Source organism: Bombina bombina, chromosome 6 (genome assembly GCF_027579735.1).
Source record: "Bombina bombina isolate aBomBom1 chromosome 6, aBomBom1.pri, whole genome shotgun sequence".
Taxonomy (NCBI): Eukaryota; Metazoa; Chordata; class Amphibia; order Anura; family Bombinatoridae; genus Bombina; species Bombina bombina.
In genome coordinates this window covers 302647061-302673141 of record NC_069504.1, presented here as the reverse complement: position 1 = coordinate 302673141, position 26081 = coordinate 302647061, and the positions used below count along the sequence as shown (strand labels likewise).

At 41.1% G+C, this 26081-nt stretch overlaps 1 protein-coding gene across 1 annotated transcript in view; it reads right to left on the bottom strand.

Annotated features, from left to right (window-relative positions):
• CEP290 (centrosomal protein 290) overlaps positions 1-26081 on the bottom strand; it is an 862077-nt gene that overhangs the window by 779732 nt on the left and 56264 nt on the right. Inside the window, 2 exon segments of the mRNA XM_053716925.1 lie at positions 21469-21641; positions 22218-22341. Of these exon segments, the coding sequence (XP_053572900.1) occupies positions 21469-21641; positions 22218-22341 (297 nt within the window).

Sequence of the window (26081 nt, the reverse complement as noted above, 5' to 3'; positions counted from 1 at the left end):
GTGCATTTATTTGCTTTAGTTGTTATTCCTCTCTCTGCAGTTCAACTGCTCATGATGTATAGACCCAAACTAACTTTTATATTCTTGGGAGAGATAGGAATATCTATATTAAATGTAAGATTAATAAGGAGTAACATACATCATATGTTGTATCCTTTAATCCTACGTAGACACTTACCTTTTATAGCTAGTAAGGACTATGCAGATAACTAGTAGGTTTGACATAAGCCTCCAGCTTCTTGTCCATGGGATCCTTAAAGGAGCAGCTATCCTCTATAGGGATAGTAGTTCTCTTAGCCAGAATAGAAATTACCCCTTCTACTTAAGGCATCGTCCACCATCATATTTAATGGAGACAGCAACAGGAAACATCTTTTTAAAGACGTTAGACTGGGAGAAAGGTACCCCTGGCTTCTCCCATTCCTGTGAATAATCTCTGTTGCACAGTCTAGAAACACTTCCACGGAGGAAGGAACATCATAGAGTTTTTAAAGTTTGTTAGACTTCCTAGGGTTGACAACGTCAGGAGTATCAGAGTTGTCCAAAGTAGCCAAAACCTCCTTTAACAACAATGTTCAAGCTTAAATCTTAAGGATACTTCTTCAGCATCAGATGAAGGAATTCTACTGTCCGAATCTGAGATTTCACCCTCAGAGGCTACCGATGTATCCTCATCAGACTTATGAGGAAGGGCAACCTGTGAAGCAGCAGGTGGAACAGAAACCTTACTATCTGAATCTCTAATTTCCCACTTGCGTTTCCCCAACAAAGGGAAAAAAAAAAAAACACAGATAATGACCCAGATACCCTAGAAGATACCTGTGCAGTAATTTCTGCAGGCAAATAAACTCCACTTGGAGTCTGAGAGGAACTGCATGTGACGCCAATGAGGCTTGGGACATTTTAGGATGATGCTGTTCTGGCTATGCCAAAGTTTTCTCCTCAGACATAATAAAAAAAAGAATCTTTAGACTTTAAAGACTTATTTAGACATGAGGTACAAAATAGCATAGGAATACAATCGGTTCTCTAGGCACAGCAAACATTTGATCATAGGAGACTCCTGCTCTATGGCAAAATGAAGAAAAAATTATTTATAATTGTTACTGGCCCTTTAAATTTGTCACTTTAATTTAGACTGAGAAAAAAATACCATTCAGAGAGATATAGCCAATCCACTCCTACTAAAGACCTTTGCACCTCAGCATTAGACTGAGGTGCCTACCTGCCCCTCTAGTAAAAATCTGGCAGCTAATCCGGATTCAAGTATCTTTTATTGCAATGCATTTGGAGAGGAAACATACTAAAAGGCCACTTTCTGCTATTTACAGAAAACTGCTGTTACGTTGAAATTTGTTCACTTGACTTAAAACATAGACCAGCAGCAACTCTAATCAGCAAGCTACTTTCTGCACTATTCACAGAATTCTCTCATGGATGCAGCCGACACCACTTCGAAGTAGAAGAGGGAGGTCAAATGACCGGGATGAAAGAACCTGCGCCATTAAGTAAAGCACACGCTTCCAATCCAGCTCAAAACAAAACTAAACACTCTTGGTTTAATATATGAGCCATTTAACAGAGATCTAAGCTACAAAGATTAACAGTGACAATAAAAAACTCTGAGACAGAACCCCATGCCCCACAGAGTTACATTATTCAAAGAGAACCAGGGTACTTTGACCTGTTAAGTATAAACAAATGAGCCAGAATAAGAAGTTAACCCCTTCATACTCATAAAGGGAATTAACTCTAAGTCTCTTGTCACATACAATAGAAAGTGACTACATACTGCCAGAAAAAAAATCCTCAACTAAGGATTCCTTTTTGTCCCAATAATAAAATGCAGAGAGCTATATTTCTTTAATTTTAAAAACTCTGAAGTGCAAGTCTCCTCACATAGAAGACAAAAGCACTTACCTGCAATCTAGAGCTCTGGCTTTCTATACCATGGTCAGCAAATATGTTAGAAAACCAAGCAAGGACTACCTCACAAAAAAAATAAATTATGCTTACCTGATAATTTTCTTTTCTTCTGACGGGAAGAGTCCACAGCTGCATTCATTACATTTGGGAATTCAGAACCTGGCCACCAGGAGGAGGCAAAACACCCCAGCCAAAGGTTTCAAATACCTCCCCCACTTCCCTCATACCCCAGTCATTCTGCCAAGGGAACAAGGAACAATAGGAGAAATATCAGGGTGAAAAAGGTGCCAGAAGAACAAAAAAATGTACTACTTTTATACAAACAAAAAGTGTAGCTAGAGAATGTAGTTGCCACTTCGGGGCCTTGTAAACAACAGTATTTGAAGGCTACCCCAAATGGCTGTGTGTAGGCATATATAGTCAATTTTTTAAGAACACATCCCTAGATTGGGATGAAAAAACAGAATTTATGCTTACTTGATAAATTTCTTTCTATTGTGATGTATCGAGCCCATGGACACCCACAGCAGAGCTGTCTATATAGCTCCTCCCTTAGCTCCGCCCCCCCAGTCATTCGACCGAAGGCTAGGAAGAAAAAGGAGAAACTATAGGGTGCAGAGGTGACTGAAGTTTTTAAAATAAAAATATACTACCTGTCTTAAACAGACAGGGCGGGCCGTGGACTCGATACATCACAAAAGAAAGAAATTTACCAGGTAAGCATAAATTCTGTTTTCTCTTGTAAGATGTATTGAGTCCACGGATTCATCCATACTTGTGGGATACCAATACCAAAGCTTTAGGACACGGATGAAGGGAGGGACAAGACAGGTACTTAAACGGAAGGCACCACTGCTTGTAGAACCTTTCTCCCAAAAATAGCCTCCGAAGAAGCAAAAGTATCGAATTTGTAAAATTTGGAAAAAGTATGAAGCGAAGACCAAGTCGCCGCCTTACAAATCTGTTCAACAGAAGCCTCATTTTTAAAAGCCCATGTGGAAGCCACTGCTCTAGTAGAATGAGCAGTAATTCTTTCAGGAGGCTGCTGGCCAGCAGTCTCATAAGCCAAACGGATGATGCTTTTCAGCCAAAAGGAAAGAGAGGTAGCCGTAGCCTTTTGACCTCTCCGTTTACAAGAGTAAACAACAAACAATGAAGATGTTTAACGGAAATCTTTAATTGCTTGTAAGTAGAACTTTAAAGCACGAACCACATCAAGATTGTGCAACAGATGTTCCTTCTTTGATGAAGGATTATGACACAGAGAAGGAACAACAATCTCCTGATTGATATTCCTATTAGAAACAACCTTAGGTAGAAACCCAGGTTTGGTACGCAAAACCACCTTATCTGCATGGAAAACAAGGTTAGGTGAGTCACACTGAAAAGCAGATAAATCAGAAACTCTTCGAGCCGAAGAGATAGCTACTAAAAACAAAACTTTCCAAGATAGAAGCTTAATATCTATGGAATGCATAGGTTCAAACGGAACCCCTTGAAAAACTTTCAGAACCAAGTTTAGGCTCCATGGTGGAGCAACAGGTTTAAATACAGGCTTGATCCTGACCAAGGACTGACTAAATGCTTGAACGGCTGGAACATCTGCCAGACGTTTGTGTAAAAGAATAGACAAAGCAAATATTTGTCCCTTTAAGGAACTATCTGATAATCCCTTCTCCAATCCTTCTTGGAGAAAGGACAAAATTCTAGGAATCCTAATCTTACTCCATGAGTAACCCTTGGATTCACACCAACAAAGATATTTGCGCCAAATCTTATGATAGATTTTCCTGGTGACAGGCTTTCTAGCCTGAATCAGGGTATCAATGACCGCCTCAGAGAAACCACGCTTTAATAGAATCAGGCGTTCAATCTCCAAGCAGTCAGACGCAGAGAAGAAAGATTTGGATGCTTGAACGGACCTTGGATTAGAAGGTCCTGCCTCATTGGCAGAGTCCACGGTGGAACAGATGACATGGCCACGCAGGCGCTATCAGAATCACTGAAGCTCTCTCCTGCTTGATTCTGGCAACCAGACGTGGGAGGAGAGGAAACGGTGGAAATACATAAGCCAGATTGAAGGACCAGGGCACTGCTAGAGCATCTATCAGTAACGCCTGGGGATCCCGGGAACTGGACCCGTAACGAGGAAGTTTGGCGTTCTGACGGGACGCCATCAGATCCAATTCTGGTGTGCCCCATAGCTGAGTCAGCTGGGCAAACACCTCCGGATGGCGCTCCCACTCCACCGGATGAAAAGTCTGACGACTTAGGAAATCCGCCTCCCAGTTCTCTACCCCTGGGATATGGATTGCCGAGAGATGGCAAAAGTGATCCTCCGCCCATCGGATTATTTTGGATACCTCCATCATTGCTAGAGAACTCAGTGTTCCTCCTTGATGATTGATATAGGCTACAGTCGTGATGTTGTCCGACTGAAATCTGATGCATTTGGCCGCAGCTAGCTGAGGCCACGCCTGAAGCGCATTGAATATCGCTCTCAGTTCTAGAATGTTTATCGGGAGGAGAGATTCCTCCAGAGACCATAAGCCCTGTGCTTTCAGGGATTTCCAGACTGCACCCCAGCCTAGAAGGCTGGCATCTGTCGTTACTATGAGCCACTCTGGCCTGCGGAAACACATTCCCTGAGACAGGTGGTCCTGAGACAACCACCAGAGAAGAGAATCTCTGGTCTCTTGGTCCAGATGCAGTTGAGGAGATAAATCTTCATAATCCCCATTCCACTGTTTGAGCATGCATAGTTGCAGTGGTATGAGGTGTAGGCGGGCATAGGGGACTATGTCCATTGCCGCTACCATGAGTCTGATTACCTCCATACACTGAGCCACTGATGGCCGAGGAATGGAATGAAGAGCTCGGCAAGTGATTAAAAGTTTTGATTTTCTGACCTCTGTCAGAAATATTTTCATTGCTACCGAGTCTATCAGAGTCCCTAGGAAGGAAACTCTTGTGAGAGGGACGAGAGAACTCTTTTTTTATGTTCACCTTCCACCCGTGAGATCTCAGAAAAGCCAACACGATGTCCGTGTGAGACTTGGCTAGCTGGAAAGTCGACGCCTGAATTAAGATGTCGTCTAGATAAGGCGCCACTGCTATACCAAGCGGTCTTAGAACGCCAAAAGGGAGCCAAGGCCAACCCGAAAGGAAGGGCCACAAACTGGTAATGCCTGTCCAGAAAGGCGAATCTGAGGAATTGATGATGATCTCTGTGAATAGGGATTTGTAGATAGGCATCCTTTAAAACCATGGTAGTCATATATTGACCCTCCTGGATCAGAGGAAGAATAGTCCAAATAGTCTCCATCTTGAAAGATGGTACTCTGAGGAAATTGTTTAGAATTTTGAGATCCAAGATCGGTCTGAAAGTTCCCTCTTTTTTGGGAACCACAAACAGGTTGGAGTAAAAACCTAGCCCTTGTTCCGCTCTTGGAACTGGGCGGATCACTCCCATGGTATGTAGGTCTTCTACACAGCGTTAGAACGCCTCTCTCTTTGTCTGGTTTGCAGACAATTGAGAAATGTGAAATCTCCCCCTTGGGGGGGAGTCTTTGAAGTCCAGAAGATATCCTTGGGACACAATTTCTAAAGCCCAGGAATCGTGAAAATCTCTTGCCTGAGTGAAGAGAGAGAGTCTGCCCCCTACTAGATCCGGTCCCGGATCGGGGGCTACCCCATCATGCTGTCTTAGAGGCAGCAGCAGGCTTCTTGGCCTGTTTACCTTTGTTCCAAGCCTGGTTAGGTCTCCAGACTGACTTGGATTGGACAGAATTCCCCTCTTGCTTTACTGCAGGGGAAGCTGAAGCGGGACCACCCTTGAAGTTCCGAAAGGAACGAAAATTATTTTGTTTGGTCCTCATCTTATTTGTTTTATCCTGAGGGAGGGCATGGCCTTTCCCTCCAGAGATGTCTGAAATAATTTCTTTCAGTGCAGGCCAGAATAGGGTCTTTCCTTTGAAAGGGATGTTCAACAATTTAGATTTTGATGACACATCAGCAGACCAGGACTTAAGCCATAACGCCCCGCGTGCTAAAATGGCAAAACCTGAATTCTTTGCCGCTAATTTAGCCATTTGGAAAGCGGCATCTGTAATGAAAGAATTAGCCAACTTAAGGGCCTTAATTCTATCCATAATATCCTCTAATGGAGTCTCCACCTGGAGAGCCTCTTCTAGAGCCTCAAACCAGAAAGCAGCTGCAGTAGTTACAGGAACAATGCATGCAATAGGTTGGAGAAGAAAACCTTGATGAACAAAAGTTTTCTTTAGGAGACCCTCTAATTTTTTATCCATAGGATCTTTGAAAGCACAACTGTCTTCGATAGGTATAGTTGTACGCTTAGCAAGAGTAGAAATAGCTCCCTCCACCTTAGGAACAGTCTGCCACAAGTCCTGTATGGTGTAAGATATGGTAAACATTTTCTTAAAAACAGGAGGGGGAGCGAACGGAATACCTGGTCTATCCCACTCCTTAGTAACAATAGTCACAATCCTCTTAGGGACTGTAAAAACATCAGTGTAAACAGCAACCTCTAAGTATCTGTCCATTTTACACAATTTCTCTGGGACCACTATAGGGTCACAATCGTCTAGAGTAGCTAATACCTCCTTGAGCAATAAGCGGAGGTGTTCAAGCTTAAATTTAAAGGCCGTCATATCAGAATCTGTCGGAGGGAGCATCTTTCCTGAATCAGAAATCTCTCCCTCAGATAACAAATCCCTTACCCCTACTTCAGAACATTGTGAGGGTATATCGGATACGGCTACTAAAGCGTCAGACGGCTCAGCATTTGTTCTTAACCCAGAGCTGTCACGCTTTCCTTGTAAACCAGGCAGTTTAGAGAAAACCTCTGTGAGGGTTTTATTCATAACTGTGGCCATGTCTTGTAAAGTAAATGAATCAGACGCACTAGAGGTACTTGGCGTCACTTGTGTGGGCGTTACTGGTTGTGACACTTGGGGAGAGCTAGATGCTAAACCCTCATTTCCTTCTAACTGAGAATCATCTATTGCAGTATTTTTAAGTGCTAAAATATGCTCTTTATAATCTATAGACATATATGTGCAAGTGGGACACATTCTAAGAGGGGGTTCCACAATGGCTTCTAAACACATAGAACAAGGATTTTCATTGGTGTCAGACATGTTAAACAGGCTAGTAATGTAACAAGCAAGCTTGGAAAACTTTTTAATCAAAGTAAATAACACTTTAAACAAAAACGGTACTGTGCCTTTAAGAGAAAAAAAGCTGCACAATCTCTGCAAAACAGTATAAAAAAGCAGTAAACAAAACGAAATTTTTACAGTAGCATCATAAAGCCTTAGTAACTTTGCACCACTATGCAAATAAACAATTAACCCCTTAATGTAAAAACCGGATTGAAAAAACGTCAAAATCGGTAAAATAACGTTCAGCACCTTGCCACAGCTCTGCTGTGGCACCTACCTGCCCTTTAGGAACCATTTGTGGGGGGAAAAACCTCTTTACAGCCCTCAAATACAGCAGGAACCTCTGGAGAAGTAGCTGGATGCTTCTGAGCTAAAGAAACTAGGCCCCTCCCACCTCACTCAATGTTATGGGGCCTAAAAGAAACACCACAGAGTGTTTCTTAAACTAGCCATGTGGGTTAATAACCCTTAAACAAAGACCCCTTAAAGTCCCTCAAAAAACGTTATATTTGCAATTGAACCAAAAAAGTTTTTTCCTATCAGTGTCACCAGTAACTATGAGTCCTTTATGCAAGCTTTGATTCCTCTTTTACTGAATACAGCTTACCTTTTCCTCATGGGGATATTGCCAGCCTTTTCTAGAAATAACACAGTCTGTCTAGAAAAAAATAGACTGAACATACCTTAATGCAGTTTAGCCTGCAAACTGTTCCCCCAACTGAAGTTTTCCTGTACTCTTCAGCCCTTGTAAGAACAGCATTGGATCTTAGTTACAAAATGCTAAGATCATCATCCTCCTTGCAGAAATCTAAATCCCTTTTCTGCCAGAGAGTAAATAGTACACACCGGTACCATTTAAAATAACAAACTTTTGCTTGAGAAAATAAAAACTAAAATTTTTGTCACCACATTCACTTTGCCCTTCCTAGCAGTTAAGTAGGCAGAGAGAATGACTGGGGGGGCGGAGCTAAGGGAGGAGCTATATAGACAGCTCTGCTGTGGGTGCTCTCTCTGCCACTTCCTGTTGGGAAGGAGAATATCCCACAAGTATGGATGAATCCGTGGACTTGATACATCTTACAAGAGAAAAGGAAATGCCTCTGAACACAAAACTAAGAATGCTAGAAATAGTAAGAGAACAATCTTAAAATGTAACCGTTATTGTTGCAAAAAGTAAAAAGACAGCCTACTGTAGATAGATACACTCTTAGCTGCCCACACACAAAACAATTTAAAAACCCTTCAACACTGGTGAAGATTAAAGATACTTGAACTTCTGTAATTTCGGTTACCGTTAGCAGTTAAAGGGACATTAAACCCAAAATTGTTCTTTCATGATTCAGATAGAGAATACAATTTTAAACAACATTCCAATTTACTTGCATTTTATAATTAGCTTCATCCTTAAGATATCATCTGTTGAAGAAATAGCAATGCACATGTGTGAGCCAATCACACGAGGGCATCTATGTGCAGCCACGAATCAGCAGCTACTGAGCCTATCTAGATATGCTTTTTAGCAAAGGATATCACGAGAATGAAACAAATTAGCTAAAAGAAGTAAATTAGAAAGTTATTAAAAATTTCATGCAATTTCTAAATCATGAAATAAAAGAATTGGGTTTCATGTCCCTTTAAATAGCAACAGGGATGTCAGAAATTGCTTAGTAGGCACTGTTTTAGGTCGACCTCTCAGTGTAATTCAAAACCTTGTTAGTGACTGTGTCTTTTTTTATCAATACACGTGGTCTTCCTTGGAATGCCTGTAAACAATAGCGGAGCATGTCACCTACTACTTTCTGGCCAATCAACGTTCGTGGAGTGACCACATACAAGGTAAATATGATTCTCTGTCAGCCCCGCGTACCACTCTGAGGAAGCGATAGCGAAACGCGACCGCGTTAGGAGAAATCTGTTTCTTGTTTTAATTTGCTCAACACTGGTTATATGTTTACAAATAATAGCTTGAATTTTGAATCTAGCTCACTTGTGGTTTGAAGGCATTCGCCTGGGGATACTCATATACTCGCTACATTATTAGCTTTATCTTTTGGTATGCAAATTGTGCTACCAATCCTATATCTTTATTATTGTCCTTTGCTGACGGTACGCAAAAGGTGCTGCCGAACTAAGAGATTAATGACTGGTGGTGTATAATGTTAACAGCTGGTATGCGAATTGTGCTACCAGACAAATAAATATAACTCAGCACCGCTCAGTGCACACAGCAACCATAAATTTTACTTAGTCAAAGGGTTATGAGATAGTTAATATAAACGGAGAATATCTAACTATGGGGAGTGTACAAAAATTTCAGAGTAAACAACGTATAATTGTAAAATAAAATCTGTTATAATTCCTCTCAACAATACAGGCAATAACCTTAATTACAATACTCATATCCATAAGGACTTTAAAATGATACACTATTAGGTTTTGCTGATATTCAAATTTACCTGTTTAGTTCCAGTATAGAAACCATATATTAGAGCATAACTTTGGATTAGATTACTGCCACTTAGCCAGAGCAATGTGTTCATGCTTTTGATTAATAAATCTTAAATCTCAAAAATGAGCTCTCTCAAAAAAAAAATAAAAAAAAAATGTATTGATAAAAAAGACACAGTCGCTAACAGGGTTTTGAATTACACAGAGGGGTTGACCTAAAACAGTGCCTACTAAGCAATTTCTGACATCCCTGTTACTATTTAACCACTAACGGTAACCAAAATTACAGAAGTTCAAGTATCTTTAATCTTCACCAGTGTTTTGTGTGTGGGCAGCTAACACACTTTTTGCAACAATAAAGCTTACATCTTACTATTTCTAGCATTCTTCGTTTTGTGTTCAGAGGCATTTCCTTTTTTCACCCCAATCTATGGTTGTGTTCTTAAAAAATTTACTGCAGCCTCATAGATAAAACGCAGGCAGGAGCTGTGGACTCTTCCCGTCAGAAGAAAAGAAAATTATCAAGTAAGCATAATTTATGTTTTTCTTCTTAAACAGGAAGAGTACACAGCTGCATTCATTACTTTTGGGAAAACAATACCCAAGCTATAGGATACTGAATGCAAACAAAGGGTGGGTACAAAAATGTGGCCCCTTCGAAAGGCACTACAGCCTGAAATTATCCGACATCCTACAAAAACTCTAAACCTCAAGAGAAAAACCGGAAGCCCAAGTAATTGCTCATCAGTTACATAACCTGCAAAGCCGTGCTAGAGACCACTCAGACCCAGAGTCCGCTGAGCACAAAGGCTTCCGAGGAGCCAGTCCAGCTGCTCTTGACTCCCACGAAAAGTACCCCTAAAAGTCAAAAACCTCCATCTACCCCCGAGTGGGAAAATAGAGGACCCCATAAGAGATCCAAAGGACCATCCAACAGGGGCTCAAATCAAACTTAGAGCAACCCAAGGTTGCCACAGGACCACTGCCCAGGGAGACGAACTCCCTAGAAGGACAAGGACCAGAAATAAGTCCATACTCCATACTCGGGGAAAAAACGTCACTAGAATGACCAGAAGGCCACCCACATATCCCTGACACAGCACCATACCACATATGGTGTTCCAGAAAACCGCGAGTTCCCTATTGCATCATAGCCAAGTCAAACCCATCAGGTTAGACAAGCAGAGACAGGATAACGGTCATAGCAGTTAAAAAACAAAGAACTCTCGAAGAGAGCATTGAGCCACCTGTAAACAAGAACTTGCAATGACCAATCTCCAGACAGCAAGCTGACCCTAAGCCACCGTAGGACTCATTCCACCAAGAAACGTCAAAAAATCTCGACAACAGCTCCCGACCAGAAATATCCGGGCTCCAAGGAGCGTCCCATCCCAGCAGCAGACACCACCAGTAGAGAGATGGGCACCAAGAGTCCCCTCATCGAAGGGGAGGACAAACTCAATAACAATAAACGGTCAATACTGCACATAGCAGACCAATCCCTGACCTTCCCTCCAGTATAACGGTCCCAGCCCAGAGGCTAGTTAAAGACCTAAGACACGAGTCCCAGACCGTCTGAAGAAAAAAGGATGGATCTACAAGGAATCAAAACCTCAGAGTAGAACTCTGACCGCTACTAAAACTGGCATGCTCCATGAGCCATGACAGGCAACTTCGAGCTTGGGTCCGAAAACCCCTACACTGCAGCCTTCCAGAAGAAGGAACACTCCCCCAGGGAAGAAAGTACTCTGACCCCCAGCAGAATAATACCAGAATCCAGTTCCATGATTCTAAGTACGCCAGGAAGGGGGGGAATCCTATGAGGCTAGAAAAACAAGGACCCACGGGCCTTCACAGATACTGAGGTACCTCCAAGTCAAGGAGAACATGCAAGAACCCATCCTAGGTGAGAAGAAAAAAGGGGAGCAAGCAACGGTAACCAACCTACCAATATAGGCGAGACCCTTCAGCCAACATCACCACTCCAGTTGAAATGACAACTGGAGTCTACAAGGAAGCACAGATGTACCAGAAGACAAGTAAGGACCAATCAGAGAGACCTCAACCTTAAGCCTCAGGCCGACAGTAAACTCCTATGAGAGTCAGAAAAGCCCCTCTCAAAAGGTACACGCGGGGGAACCAAAACCCAAAGGTTAAGCAGAACCATCCATGCCCGTTCCAGGCAAGAGACGTGGTCCTAAACCCGAGTCCTTGAAAAACAGAACCGATCGAAAGATCTAAGTTCCTGAGGAATCTATCAGCTGCCTCCCATATTAGGAGCGCACCCAAGATAGAGCCGTCCACCATCTAAAGTCCGTAGACTTAGATTACCTAGCAACAGCCTCAAGACCAAAAGTTTGAAAAAACTCCTAACCACTTGAAGAAATGGGCAACCAGTACCCTTGGATTGCAAGGCTATCCTCTGTACACAGGCCGAACGCCCGTATCCACACGCTGGTGAAGAGGAAGGTCATTTCCCAGACCCCAGAAAGGCAAAAGTCTGTGACTGACCCCGGACCTCCTACCCTCAAGCCCAAAAGGCTAGATCTGCATAAGGTCGAAGGACAGCACCCAAGAGTCTAAAGACCATGGTATGACAAAGGGCAGTTCTTAGATTGAGAAGACGACAGTCTCCAGAAATCCTTACCGGATCGGTCTCCCAAAATCCCTGCAACAGGAATAACAATGGGAGTCTCGAAGCTACTGGCTGAGAAGGCAGGGTGACCCCTGCACTCCACATACTGGAGCAAACAAAACGCTGATAAAAAAAGGAAGAAGGACATGCTCCGCACTTCCAGAATAGATGATCCAACCCAAAACGGGAAGGAAAGAAAACTCCGCCACCGCAAAAGGAATGTGACTAGGCTACAAGAGTCGACATCCGGAAGATACTGCAAGTGAAGACATAAATTGTCCATCACCCTGAATACCAGACCTCCGGAGGTCATTCACATCTCCAAACTATAAAGGAGTGGAAAACTACAGTTCCGAGTCCCCAGGGACCCTTAGGAACCCCGATGCCATCTTGAAAAAGTCGGTCACGTAACTCAAGCAAATCGTAGCACCTGAATTCCATCCAAGTACTAACCAGACCCCAACCCTGCTTAGCGTCCGAGATCAGAAGAGATCGGGCACATTCAGGGTGGAGTGGACGTAGGCCCCTAAAGAGGCCAACATATATAAGTCCCAACCTTCCTCTCAGAAGCATTGGATCTACGCACTAGGCACCATACCTCTTAGTAGGATCCGAGCCTGGAGTCCATATCGATAGGCCAAGTGACATTCAGAATCAGACAGGATAATCAGCACCACGAGGGTGACATGAACCCAAGGAACAGCAGATAGTGCCCAACCAGTACCTGCCTGGTATAAGGACACCACAAAACTGTCTAACGTCCAAGAAAAATCGATCTGAAGGTTCAATAATATTAATTAGAACATAAAAAAGAATAAAAAAAACAGAGGCGCCACCATGGCCTAATATCGCCAGTACAGGTATAGATAGCAGCAAAAGAGAATGTGAATACTCACAAACATAAAACACCCCACTGGTGCTAGTAGAGCGGGCTGAAACTTCATAGTGGCTCAGCACACTGTATCCTTGGCGCAGAGACAGTCAAATATCCTCTGAAACTCCAATATTGATGTGCCTATGGGTATAGGAGAAAGCAAACCAACATGGGCCAATATCATCAGGACAAGGAGAAAATAAACCCAAATGCTTGCACTTACAAGATGGTAGGCACCTGCAGGTAGACTTGTAAAAAGGCAATCCTTAGCAGGGACCCGGATCAGTAAAATAATTATCACAGGAGGTGATGAACCGCACAATAGCAAGTGTTTAAAAGTATAAAAAGTCTTTATTAACACAGCGAGCGTTTCTCAGCCTACTCAGGGCTGTTTCATCAGGCTATAAAAAACATTGTGATACATTTGCTATTTAACAGAAATCTAAAAACAGAGAACTATTGTGATTGATAGCCTGATGAAAAATCCCTGAGTAGGCTGAGAAACGCGTCGCCATGGTGGCGCCTCTGTTTTTTATTCTTTTTTAGATTCCATACTACAGGATAGCCATCCTTTGAGTGCTGCCTCGACGTCTGGAATTTCTCATTACCCTGGATTTATAGACACTCACAGTATTATTTGGATTTTATTTCTTTTATATATACTTTTTAATATATATATTTTTTATATATATTATCATCATCACCATTATTGTTATTAATATTGTTGCTATTTCTATAGTTTTTGTATTTTTGGTGTTTTAATATAGTTCCACAATTGTTGTTATTACCATTTATTATGGTTTTAGCTTATACCATTGCTTGATTATTTACCTTTGAGACCTCTTAAGTAGTATCACTTCATATACATATTTGAAACTGAGGAAGCGCCCCCTAAGGGTGTGGTGTGTCTGTTGAGTACACACCACTCTCTCTTTACATATTAATCAGAACATAACTTTGTTCCTAACCAAAAGTGTGAAACTTCCAAGGAAGCGCCCCCAAAAAATTGCACGTATCAGTTCCAGAGAAAGAACATTCCCAAAACGAATTATATCAGACATGAGCTTAGTAAAAACAAATCAAATACATCCTCTCCAGATCAAAATAAAAGTAAGGCAGCACCCACAGGTGAACGCCCAAGGTGAATGGGTACGCCAACAGGACCAGACGATCAGAGGCCCCATTCACCCAAGCTCAGAACTAGAACCGATACATAAAAGAAAGAAAAATGGAGATGGCAAGGAGATTGGCTTCATCCCGAAACGTCTAACCCAACCTACCATCCGGTATCTAAGGCCTCGGATCCATCGGCCCACTGGAATCCTCTAGCACCGCCAAAACATGCCTTAGTAGAACACGAAGACGTGCCAGCCTATAACGGAAGGCAAAATTATCCCTCGCCGGATCGATAAACGACCCCGATCCTGAGGTTGGGGCTCCTGAAGCCTCAGAGGCCGACGCTTCCCCAGAATGCAGAACTGAATCAGGCGATCCCACGCCAGATGGGCGCTGGTTGACAGAACACAGACAATACCTTAAAATATTTAACTTGGGAGATATAAGTCAGCCAGCGCCATAGATATGGCCATGCTAAACCATGCTGTAGCCTCTGTAGGAAACAAGTCACCTTCTGGAGAAGGAGTAAAGGCCATAGGGACAACTTGCTTGCGCAGCAGGTTCTGGGGCACACGCCTCACTGGACATAGAATCCTCTGGGGCAGATGGCTCAATGCACTCTAAGGTCCCTGAGTCAGGAGAAGAGAGTACTCTAGAATGGCAATCGGAACTGATGGGCATGGATAACCCAGGCCATTTCATATTCATCACAAGACGCATTCTCCACATCGGAGACATCCGTGTCTAAAAAAAAAAAAAAAATCAGAATCCTCCATAATCTTGGGATTACAAAAATAACAAACACTAACTGGCACCTGTTTTACACACCCAATGGCTGGGGCACTCACCACCTCCTGTGAGCCAGACAACCAACAAGCAGACTCTCTCTGTCGCCACACAGTCAGCATACGGAAGTGGAAAAAAAACGCAAACGCACCCGGTCATGAGGTGCACTGTGCCAGTCACAAAAAGAGCGCGCAAATCTAAAGAGATTGCGCCAATTGATGAGAAGGCCGTTATGTTCTGAAAAGCCATGAGCCAGAGTATTGCTACACATTAGCAGATAGAGCCACATAACAAACATGATTAAAGTCCCCCTGTTCAATAACCCCCCTCAGGAGATATTAACCCATGATTCCTATTTTAAGATAAAAGGAGTCCCACTGGGACCATACCTTCTCTCGTTTCCATTATATTCACATAATGAAATAAAATGATCTTACCGGAATCTGCGCCGTGGAACAGGAACATGACCGTTCAAGTGTGACAGATAGTAGCCTCGCTTCTGACATGGACTTGAGTGAATAAAGGCAGGCAGCAAAACTCGTCAACGCTGATTGCCAAAGAGCTGTTAATATGAGTCGGGATGGTTTTGCAGAAAGACTCTCCCTGCATCTCCGGACTCTAACCTTCATCCATGCTCTCACAGAGAGGCGGACAGGATTACTTAAAACTCCAGTCCCATTTTGAAGAGTTCTACATTCCGTAAGAGACCATCTCGAACTTCTGACACTCCTCTGCCAACCTCCTGTGATGAAAGGCAAAGAATGACTGGGGGAAGGAGGGAAGTGGGGGAGGTATTTGAAGCATTTGGCTAGGGTGTCTTTGCCTCCTCCTGGTGGCCAGGTTCTAAATTCCCAAAAGTAATGAATGCAACTGTCGACTCTTCCCGTTTGAAGAAAATTTGATTTTTCTTCTTAGACATCAAACTTCCCTTCCTCCATTGACAAAGGCAAGAGAATGATTGGGGATTGTGGGTAGAGGAGTGATATTTAACAGCTTTGCTGTGGTGCTCTTTACCGCCTCCTGCTGGCCAGGAGTGATATTCCCACTAGTAATTGATGACGTTGAGTACTCTCCATATCTTAGGAAAGAAAAAGTGTTGCTCCTTCAACAAAAAAGATATAAAGGGAATGAAGCTAATTAGATAATAAACACTGAAAATGTGTTTAACATTGTGTGCTCTAAATAATAAAAGGAAAATTAGTTAGGTTTTGTATATAATTATTCTATTTGCTCCCATGATTCAACTTTTCTGTCAAATTGTGCTTGGATAAGCTAGTTTATATATTAAAGTAGCTATCCTTTTGTTTTGCAACATATGTTTACATTATGCAGTTGGCTTCTATATTAAATGTAAATTTTGATGCTAAAGTGCCCGTTTTTTTTAAATTTAATTAAAAACAGGGGAACTTTAATTCATCAAAATTTACATTTCACTCCTGTTGTGAAAAAAAAAAACTTACCTTTTAAACTTGACAGCAGCTCCAGCTTCCTCCACCCGTTGCAAAGCCTTTTCCAGGGTCTAAAATGAGGAATCCGGCTTCCTTCAATCACAGCATTGAATCAGACACTGATTCCTCTGGGGGGGGGGAGCCGTGATTGGAGGATGACCTATCCATCATTTCTGACATCAGAAATGGCTTGCGATGACCGGAGGAAGCTGGAGCTGCTGTCAAGTTTAAAAAGGTACGTTTTTTTTTCACAACAGGAGTGAAATGTAAATTTTGATGAATTAAAGTGCCCCTATTTTTAATCGAACTTTTAAAAACCGTGCACTTTAGCATCAAAATTTACATTAACATAAGGAGAATAAAAGTTTAAGAAATGTTCCATCACCCTGTCCAAACAATGGAAAAGGACAATAAGGCTACAAATACGTAAAAGTCCTAACTACATCAAGTATATTATGTAGCACTTGCTTTTAGACATTTAAAAATAGAATTGCTTTGTTGTCCTTCTTTTAGGTACCAAAAAAAGTGAGAAAGCTTTAAAAGCTCTGCAATTATATTGGCTTTGAAAAAATGCTCCATATTTTATTTCTGAGAGCTCATTTTACTACAGTTACAAAAATACAAAACGGTATTATTTACATAAATATCACGTCAGACTAACTTAGTTAAATTCCCTTGACTGTGTAACTGAAGTGATAGATCAAGTTGAAGGAGAAGTAGTTTATTTAGATTTTAACAAATCATTTAACTTTCATAAACCAATTTTAAAATTCACATTAGACTAGAGGACTTTTAGATAGAAGAAAGAGTTTTCTTAATGAAGTGTTTGTCATGTAACCAGCACTGTCTAGCATAGCGTAATTAATCTGGAGTGGTGCAGGCAGGATTTGGGGGGGTAATTTTGTGTCACTTTATACCCCTGTAGAAGAAGTATAGGGATAAGGTAGCCAGAGGCCCAGGTGCTATTAACCACTTTATGCCCACACTCTCCCCACAGTCACAGTAGGGCTGAAAGAACTCTGGCAAACTGTAACAAAAAAGGATTTGGACTTTGGAATTACAATTTTAAATTTGATTTGAAAAGGGGTAAATAATGTAGTAGCATAGCAGGTAAGGCAAGCCGAATGTTTGGTTTGTGTAGGAAGAGGTATTACTAGGGGGAACCATACGGTTCTTAACCACTTTACAAATCACTAGTTAGGCTCCATCTAGAATATTGGGTAAAGTTTGAAGACGATATATCCAGAAGGCTATAAATAAACTAGAAATTGTTCAAAAGGTACCTGCTGTAAAAAAATAAAACACTAGCATAAGGAGCCATAATCTCAAGATAAAGGCCAGTAAGTTCAAAAGAGCAATTACAAAATAAATCTGCCTATTTTACCTACAAAAAAAAAAAAGAGCAATTACAAGAGCACATAAATAAGTTGGTGGACTCATGAAATACATTTCCACTGTAAGGGAATACAAGAATGCCTTGGATATACATAAGGCTGTCTGAAGAACTAATAAAGCTTACACTTCTGAAGAATATAAGGACATAGTTGATAGGTTCATATCTGCCATCAAAATCTGTTTCACCAGTTCCTGAATCAGACATCACTATGCATATGACAAAAACAGAATTTATGCTTACCTGATAAATTACTTTCTCCAACGGTGTGTCCGGTCCACGGCGTCATCCATAACTTGTGGGAATATTCTCTTCCCCAACAGGAAATGGCAAAGAGCACAGCAAAAGCTGTCCATATAGTCCCTCCTAGGCTCCGCCCACCCCAGTCATTCGACCGACGGACAGGAGAAAAAACAGGAGAAACCATAAGGTGCCGTGGTGACTGTAGTTAAAGAAAGAAATTCATCAAACCTGAAAAAAAAACAGGGCGGGCCGTGGACCAGACACACCGTTGGAGAAAGTAATTTATCAGGTAAGCATAAATTCTGTTTTCTCCAACATTGGTGTGTCCGGTCCACGGCGTCATCCATAACTTGCGGGAACCAATACCAAAGCTTTAGGACACGGATGAAGGGAGGGAGCCAATCAGGTTACCTAAACAGAAGGCACCACGACTTGCAAAACCTTTCTCCCAAAAATAGCCTCCGAAGAAGCAAAAGTATCAAATTTGTAGAATTTGGCAAAAGTGTGCAGGGAAGACCAAGTCGCTGCCTTACATATCTGATCAACAGAAGCCTCGTTCTTGAAGGCCCATGTGGAAGCCACAGCCCTAGTAGAGTGAGCTGTGATGCGTTCAGGAGGCTGCCGTCCGGCAGTCTCGTAAGCCAATCGGATGATGCTTTTCAGCCAAAAGGAAAGAGAGGTAGCAGTAGCTTTTTGACCTCTCCTCTTGCCAGAATAAACGACAAACAGCGAAGACGTTTGTCTGAAATCCTTTGTTGCTTCTAAATAGAACTTTAAAGCACGAACTACATCTAAATTGTGTAACAAACGTTCCTTCTTTGAAACTGGATTCTGACACAAAGAAGGCACAACTATTTCCTGGTTAATATTCTTGTTGGAAACAACCTTTGGAAGGAAACCAGGTTTAGTACGCAAAACAACCTTATCTGAATGGAACACCAGATAGGGCGGATTACACTGCAAAGCAGATAACTCAGAAACTCTTCTAGCAGAAGAAATAGCAACCAAAAACAGAACTTTCCAAGATAACATCTTGATATCTATGGAATGTAGAGGTTCAAATGGAACCCCTTGAAGAACTGAAAGAACTAAATTCATACTCCAGGGAGGAGTCAAAGGTCTGTAAACAGGCTTGATCCTGACCAAAGCCTGAACAAAAGCTTAAACATCAGGCACAGCTGCCAGTTGTTTGTGTAACAAGACAGATAAAGCAGAAATCTGTCCCTTTAGAGAACTCGCTGCTAATCCCTTATCCAAACCTTCTTGGAGAAAGGAAAGGATCCTAGGAATTTTGATCTTACTCCATGAGAATCCCTTGGATTCACACCAACAGATATATCTTTTCCATATTTGATGGTAAATTTTTCTAGTTACAGGTTTTCTGGCTTGTACCAGAGTATCTATTACAGAATCCGAAAACCCACGCTTAGATAAAATCAAGCGTTCAATTTCCAAGCCGTCAGCTGGAGGGAAACTAGATTTGGATGTTCGAATGGACCTTGTACTAGAAGATCCTGCCTCAAAGGTAGCTTCCATGGTGGAGCCGATGACATATTCACCAGGTCTGCATACCAAGTCCTGCGTGGCCACGCAGGAGCTATCAAGATCACCGAGGCCCTCTCCTGCTTGATCCCGGCTACCAGCCTGGGAATGAGAGGAAACGGTGGAAACACATAAGCTAGGTTGAAGGTCCAAGGCGCTACTAATGCATCCACTAGAGTCGCCTTGGGATCCCTGGATCTGGACCCGTAGCAAGGAACCTTGAAGTTCTGACGAGACGCCATGAGATCCATGTCTGGAATGCCCCATAATTGAGTCAACTGGGCAAATATCTCCGGTGGAGTTCCCACTCCCCCGGATGGAATGTCTGACGACTCAGATAATCCGCCTCCCAGTTTTCTACTCCTGGGATGTGGATCGCAGATAGGTGGCAGGAGTGATCCTCCGCCCATTTTATGATTTTGGTCACTTCTCTCATCGCCAGGGAACTCCTTGTTCCCCCCTGATGGTTGATGTAAGCAACAGTCGTCATGTTGTCTGATTGGAATCTTATGAATCTGGCCTTTGCTAGTTGAAGCCAAGCCCTGAGAGTATTGAATATCGCTTTCAGTTCCAGAATGTTTATCGGGAGAAGAGACTCTTCCCGAGACCATAGCCCCTGAGCTTTCAGGGAGTCCCAGACCGCGCCCCAGCCCACTAGACTGGCGTCGGTCGTGACGATGACCCACTCTGGTCTGCGGAAGCTCATTCCCTGGGACAGGTGATCCTGGGTTAGCCACCAACGGAGTGAGTCTCTGGTCTTCTGATCTACTTGAATCACTGGAGACAAGTCTGTATAGTCCCCATTCCACTGTTTCAGCATGCACAGTTGTAATGGTCTTAGATGAATTTGCGCAAAAGGAACTATGTCCATTGCTGCAACCATCAACCCTACTACTTCCATGCATTGAGCTATGGAAGGTCGTGGAACAGAGTGAAGAACTTGACAAGCGTTTAGAAGTTTCGACTTTCTGACATCTGTCAGGAAAATCTTCATTTCTAAAGAATCTATTATTGTCCCCAAGAAAGGAACTCTTGTCGACGGAGACAGGGAACTTTTTTCTATGTTCACTTTCCATCCGTGAGATCTGAGAAAGGCCAGAACGATGTCTGTGTGAGCCTTTGCCTTTGAAAGAGACAACGCTTGTATCAGAATGTCGTCCAAGTAAGGTGCCACTGCAATGCCCCTTGGTCTTAGAACCGCTAGAAGGGACCCGAGTACCTTTGTGAAAATCCTTGGAGCAGTGGCTAGCCCGAATGGGAGAGTCACAAACTGGTAATGTTTGTCCAGAAAGGCGAACCTTTTAGTTACTGCTGCTAAAATCATACTCCTCTCACAAACAGAACTCTTCATCTTTTTCTGTTTCAGAGTAAATAGTACATACCAGCACTATTTTAAAATAACAAACTCTTGATAGTAGAATAAAAAACTACAACTAAACACCACATACTCTTCACCATCTCCGTGGAGATGCTGCTTGTTCAGCGGCAAAGAGAATGACTGGGGTGGGCGGAGCCTAGGAGGGACTATATGGACAGCTTTTGCTGTGCTCTTTGTCATTTCCTGTTGGGGAAGAGAATATTCCCACAAGTTATGGATGACGCCGTGGACCGGACACACCAATGATGGAGAAATCTATAAATAAATCTTCGTAGGACAATTCCTTAGATTTCCTGTTTCTAACAATGTATCTTTTGAAAATAAATCACAATCAAATGTTAAATTAAAAGAGAGATATAAAGTGAACTCATACAACCCTACTGAAAAGGATTTTCTATTAAGAATTGCAAATGCCCATGATAATTTACAGCTACAGCATAAATTATACATATGTTTGTCTTAAATAATGAAAAGAAAAATAGAAAAAAAATACCATTTCATAGTCTTTCATTCTTCTAAGAGCATCAATGAGATCTTTGTCTTTTTCTCGGGCATCGTTCTCTGCCAACTCCGCAACACGTTCTGCTTCTTTTAGTCTCTGTTCTACAAGCTGTAGTGTTGCCTGAAGTTCATCAGTACAGCTTTGTTGTATCTGGCTAGATAACCCTATTTCAATATAGTGAGAACAACTTATGACGTACTAAATCAAATAATACATTTTTAATAGCAAACAAATGAAATTACTAAATACAGGTAGAAAACCCTTTATCCAAACTGCTTGGGACCAGAACATTTTAGGATTTTGGAATATTTGCATCTGTAAAATGAGACAGTTTGGAGAGAGGATGGGATCAAGTGTAAACAACAATAGCTTATGTCATTTAAGCAATATTTACTTGTCATAATACCGCTTATAAATACAAATTAAAGGTAGTTTTATATCATTTTTAATAACTTGTATACATAGTATCCTCAGAAAGATAATACAGTACTGTAATCAGAAAGGTAATAGTTGTTATTTTAAATAAATATTATTTGCATTTTACAACACAAAAATCAAACCAAAGACAAAGAAGATTGTGACTTATAAGTAGAGATAAAAATAGTATTTTTTGAAAATTGTATTTTAAAAAAAAATATATCAATTAAAAAGTTTAGCTTGGAATTCATTTGGGATTTTGGAATTCCGTATTTGGGGATTTGTAACTGTATCAATAAAACCATGGCTTAAATAGAAATCACCTTTATCTTTATGCAACTGCTGTTTTAAATCCTCTATATGAAATGAATGTAATTCCATCTCTTTGGTGTGCTGCTCCAACTGCTCACTCAGCATTTTGATATGATTATCCCTTTCCTGTAAGCCCTGAGAGTGAAAGCAAATCATCACTTTAATTCAAAAAGTTGTAACAACAAAAGGCAAATGGCAACAAGTGCAAAGTCGCATCTTAGAAAAAGGGACATAAAAGTGCAAAAAGAAAATGCTGTAATGTTATAGTATTTTATTATTTCACCATTGGGATTCACTCTTCTCCACAGAATATTTTGCCAGCTGAATGGTATTGTGAAGTAGCAGATTGGGGGGAGTGTAATACTTATATTACATAGTACTAATATTATAAACGTCTTTGCTATCTAAAGCACAAATTAATTGCATAATTTAACATAAATGCATTTAATAATAAACTGTGCAATAAAACAATGAAAATGTTATTTGGCTCATTTTAATTTAATACTGGCATAAATTTAAAGGGACATAATACTCATATGCTAAATCACTTGAAACTGATGCAGTATAACTGTACAAAGCTGACAGGAAAATATCACCTGAGCATCTCTATGTAAAAAAGGAAGATATTTTACCTCACAATCTCCTCAGCTCAGCAGAGTAAGCTCTGTGTAAAAAGTTATACTCAGCTGCTACCAGCTGCAGGTAAAAATAAAAAAAAAATGTAGAAATGAACAGCAGCCAATCAGCATCAGCAGTGCTGAGGTCATGAACTCTTACTGTGATCTCATGAGATTTGACTTAACTCTCATGAGATTTCATAGTAAGCTTCCTTTACCTGATTGGTGAAATAATATGAGAGTTCACAAGGCTCATCCTTTCAGCTGTCCTAGGACAGACACGCTAAAATGCTGCTTAGAAATCCTTTACAATGGGAGGTGGCAACTAAGGAACTTTTGAGGTAAAATATCTTTCTTTTTTAAATAGAGATGTTCAGGAGATATTTTCTAGTCAGCTTTTTACAGCTATGCTGCATCACTTTCAAGTGTTTAAACATTTGGGTATTATGGCCCTTTAAGTCAGGTGGGCAGTAAAATCAGCCAGGTGGTGCACCCATTAAAAAGGTCCTGGGATTGATCATGTTTAACCTCTGTGAAAGGGACAGTCTACACTAAAATTGTTATTGTTTAAAAAAAATAGATAACGCCTTTACTACCCATTCCCCAGCTTTGCACAACCTACATTGTTATATTAATATACTTTATAACCTCTAAATGTCTGCCTGTATCTAAGCTACTACAAACAGCCTCTTATCACATGTTTTTTTATTATTTTTTTACAACAGGAGACTGCTAGTTCATGTAAGCCATATAGATAACATTGTGTTCACGCCTGAGGAGTTATTTAAAGGGACAGTATACACAAATTTTCATTTAAATGCATGTAATAGACACTACTATAAAGAATAATATGCACAGATGCTGATCTAAAAATCCAGTATAAAACCATTTAAAAACTTACTTAAAAGCTCCCAGTTTAGCACTGTTAAAAAGGCTAGCTGTAACACCCACTGAAAGTAGTCCTATAGAAAAAAAGCAGACCCCCCCCTTTCCTCTGCATATGAGAAGTCACTTTACACAAACAGGAGCAAGCTGGAGTAGGTATACATCAGTATTCTCCTAAAACTTTGGGGCTTGGTTAGGAGTCTGAAAATCAGCGCAATGTTATTTAAAAATAAGCAAAACTATACATTAAAAAAAAAATATGTATAGGCTATATAAATAAAATGCAAGTCAATAGATACAAGGTGATCAAGAGCTAAAAAACAAACGCCTAGATTTAGAGTTTTGTCGGTAAAGACCCGCGGTGCTAACGCTGCTTTTTTTTCCAGCGCACCCTTAAGACAACGCTGGTATTTAGAGTTGTCTGAGTGGCTGCGTTAGGCTCAGAAAAGGGAGCGTTGAGCATAATTTACCTTCCCTTCAACTCTCAATACCAGCGTTGCCTACGGTAGCGGTAAACTGGAAAGACGTGCTCGTGCACGATATCCCCATAGGATACAATGCACGGGAGGGCGGGGGCGGGCACGTGCACGGGGAGGGAGCGGGTGGGAACCGCTCCACTACAGAAAAAGGAAGTATTAAAAGTTTTAAAAAAGTAGACTATATTTATATCAAACTACATCAGTCAGGGGGTGGGGGATTGGTCTGTGTGGGGGGGAAGCTACACTACAGAAAAAGAAGATAAAAATAAAAAACATTTCTCTTGCAAACTGGGTACTGGCAGACAGCTGCCAGTACCCAAGATGGCCCCCAATAAGGCAGAGGGGGAGGGTTAGAGAGCTGTTTTGGGGGGGATCAGGGAGGTTGGGGGCTAAGGGGGGATCCTACAAAGTAGCATATGTAAATATGCTAAAAAAAATGTTTATTTTTTTAAAATAACTTTTATTTTAGTACTGGCAGACTTTCTGGCAGTACTTAAGATGGCGGGGACAATTGTGGTGTGGGGGAGGGAAGGGAGCGGTTTGGGAGGGATCAGGGGGTCTGATGTGTCAGGTGGGAGGCTGATCTCTACACTAAAGCTAAAATTAACCCTGCAAGCTCCCTACAAACTACCTAATTAACCCCTTCACTGCTAGCCATAATACACGTGTGATGCGCAGCAGCACTTTGCGGCCTTCTAATTACCAAAAAGCAACGCCAAAGTCATATATGTCTGCTATTTCTGAACAAAGGGGATCCCAGAGAAGCATTTACAATCATTTGTGCCATAATTACACATGCTGTTTGTAAATAATTTCAGTGAGAAACCTAAAATTGTGAAAAATTTAGCGTTTTTTTTAATTTGATTGCATTTGGCGGTGAAATGGTGGCATGAAATATACCAAAATGGGCCTAGATCAATACTTGGGGTTGTCTACTACACTACACTGAAGCTAAAATTAACCCTAGAAGCTCCCTACATGCTCCCTAATTAACCCCTTCACTGCTGGGCATAATACACGTGTGGTGCGCAGTCGCATTTAGCAGCCTTCTAATTAGTAAAAAGCAAAGCCAAAGCCATATATGTCTGCTATTTATGAACAAAGGGGATCCCAGAGAAGCATTTACAACCATTTATGCTATAATTGCATAAGTTGTTTGTAAATAATTTCAGTGAGAAACCTAAAGTTTGTGAAAAAAATTGTGAAAAAGTGAACCATTTTTTTTATTTGATCGCATTTGGCGGTGAAATGGTGGCATGAAATATACCAAAATGGGCCTAGATCAATACTTTGGGATGTCTTCTAAAAAAAATATATATACATGTCAATGGATACTCAGGGATTCCTGAAAGATATCAGTGTCCCAATGTAACTATAGCTAATTTTGAAAAAAAGTGGTTTGGAAATAGCAAAGTGCTACTTGTATTTATGGCCCTATAACTTGCAAAAAAAGCAAAGAACATGTAAACATTGGGTATTTCTAAACTCAGGACAAAATTTAGAAACTATTTAGCATATGTTTTTTTGGTGGTTGTAGATGTGAAACAGATTTTGGGGGTCAAAGTTAGAAAAAGTGTGTTTTTTTCAATTTTTTCCTCATATTTTATATTTTTTTTTATAGTAAATTATAAGATATGATGAAAATAATGGTATATTTTGAAAGTCCATTTAATGGCAAGAAAAACGGTATATAATGTGTGTGGGTACAGTAAATGAGTAAGAGGAAAATTACAGCTAAACACAAACACCGCAGAAATGTAAAAATAGCCTTGGTCCCAAACGGACAGAAAATGGAAAAGTGCTGTGGTCATTAAGGGGTTAAAGGAATACTAAACCCAATTTTTTTATATCATGATTCAGATAGAGCATGAGATTTTAAAGGGACAGTCAACAC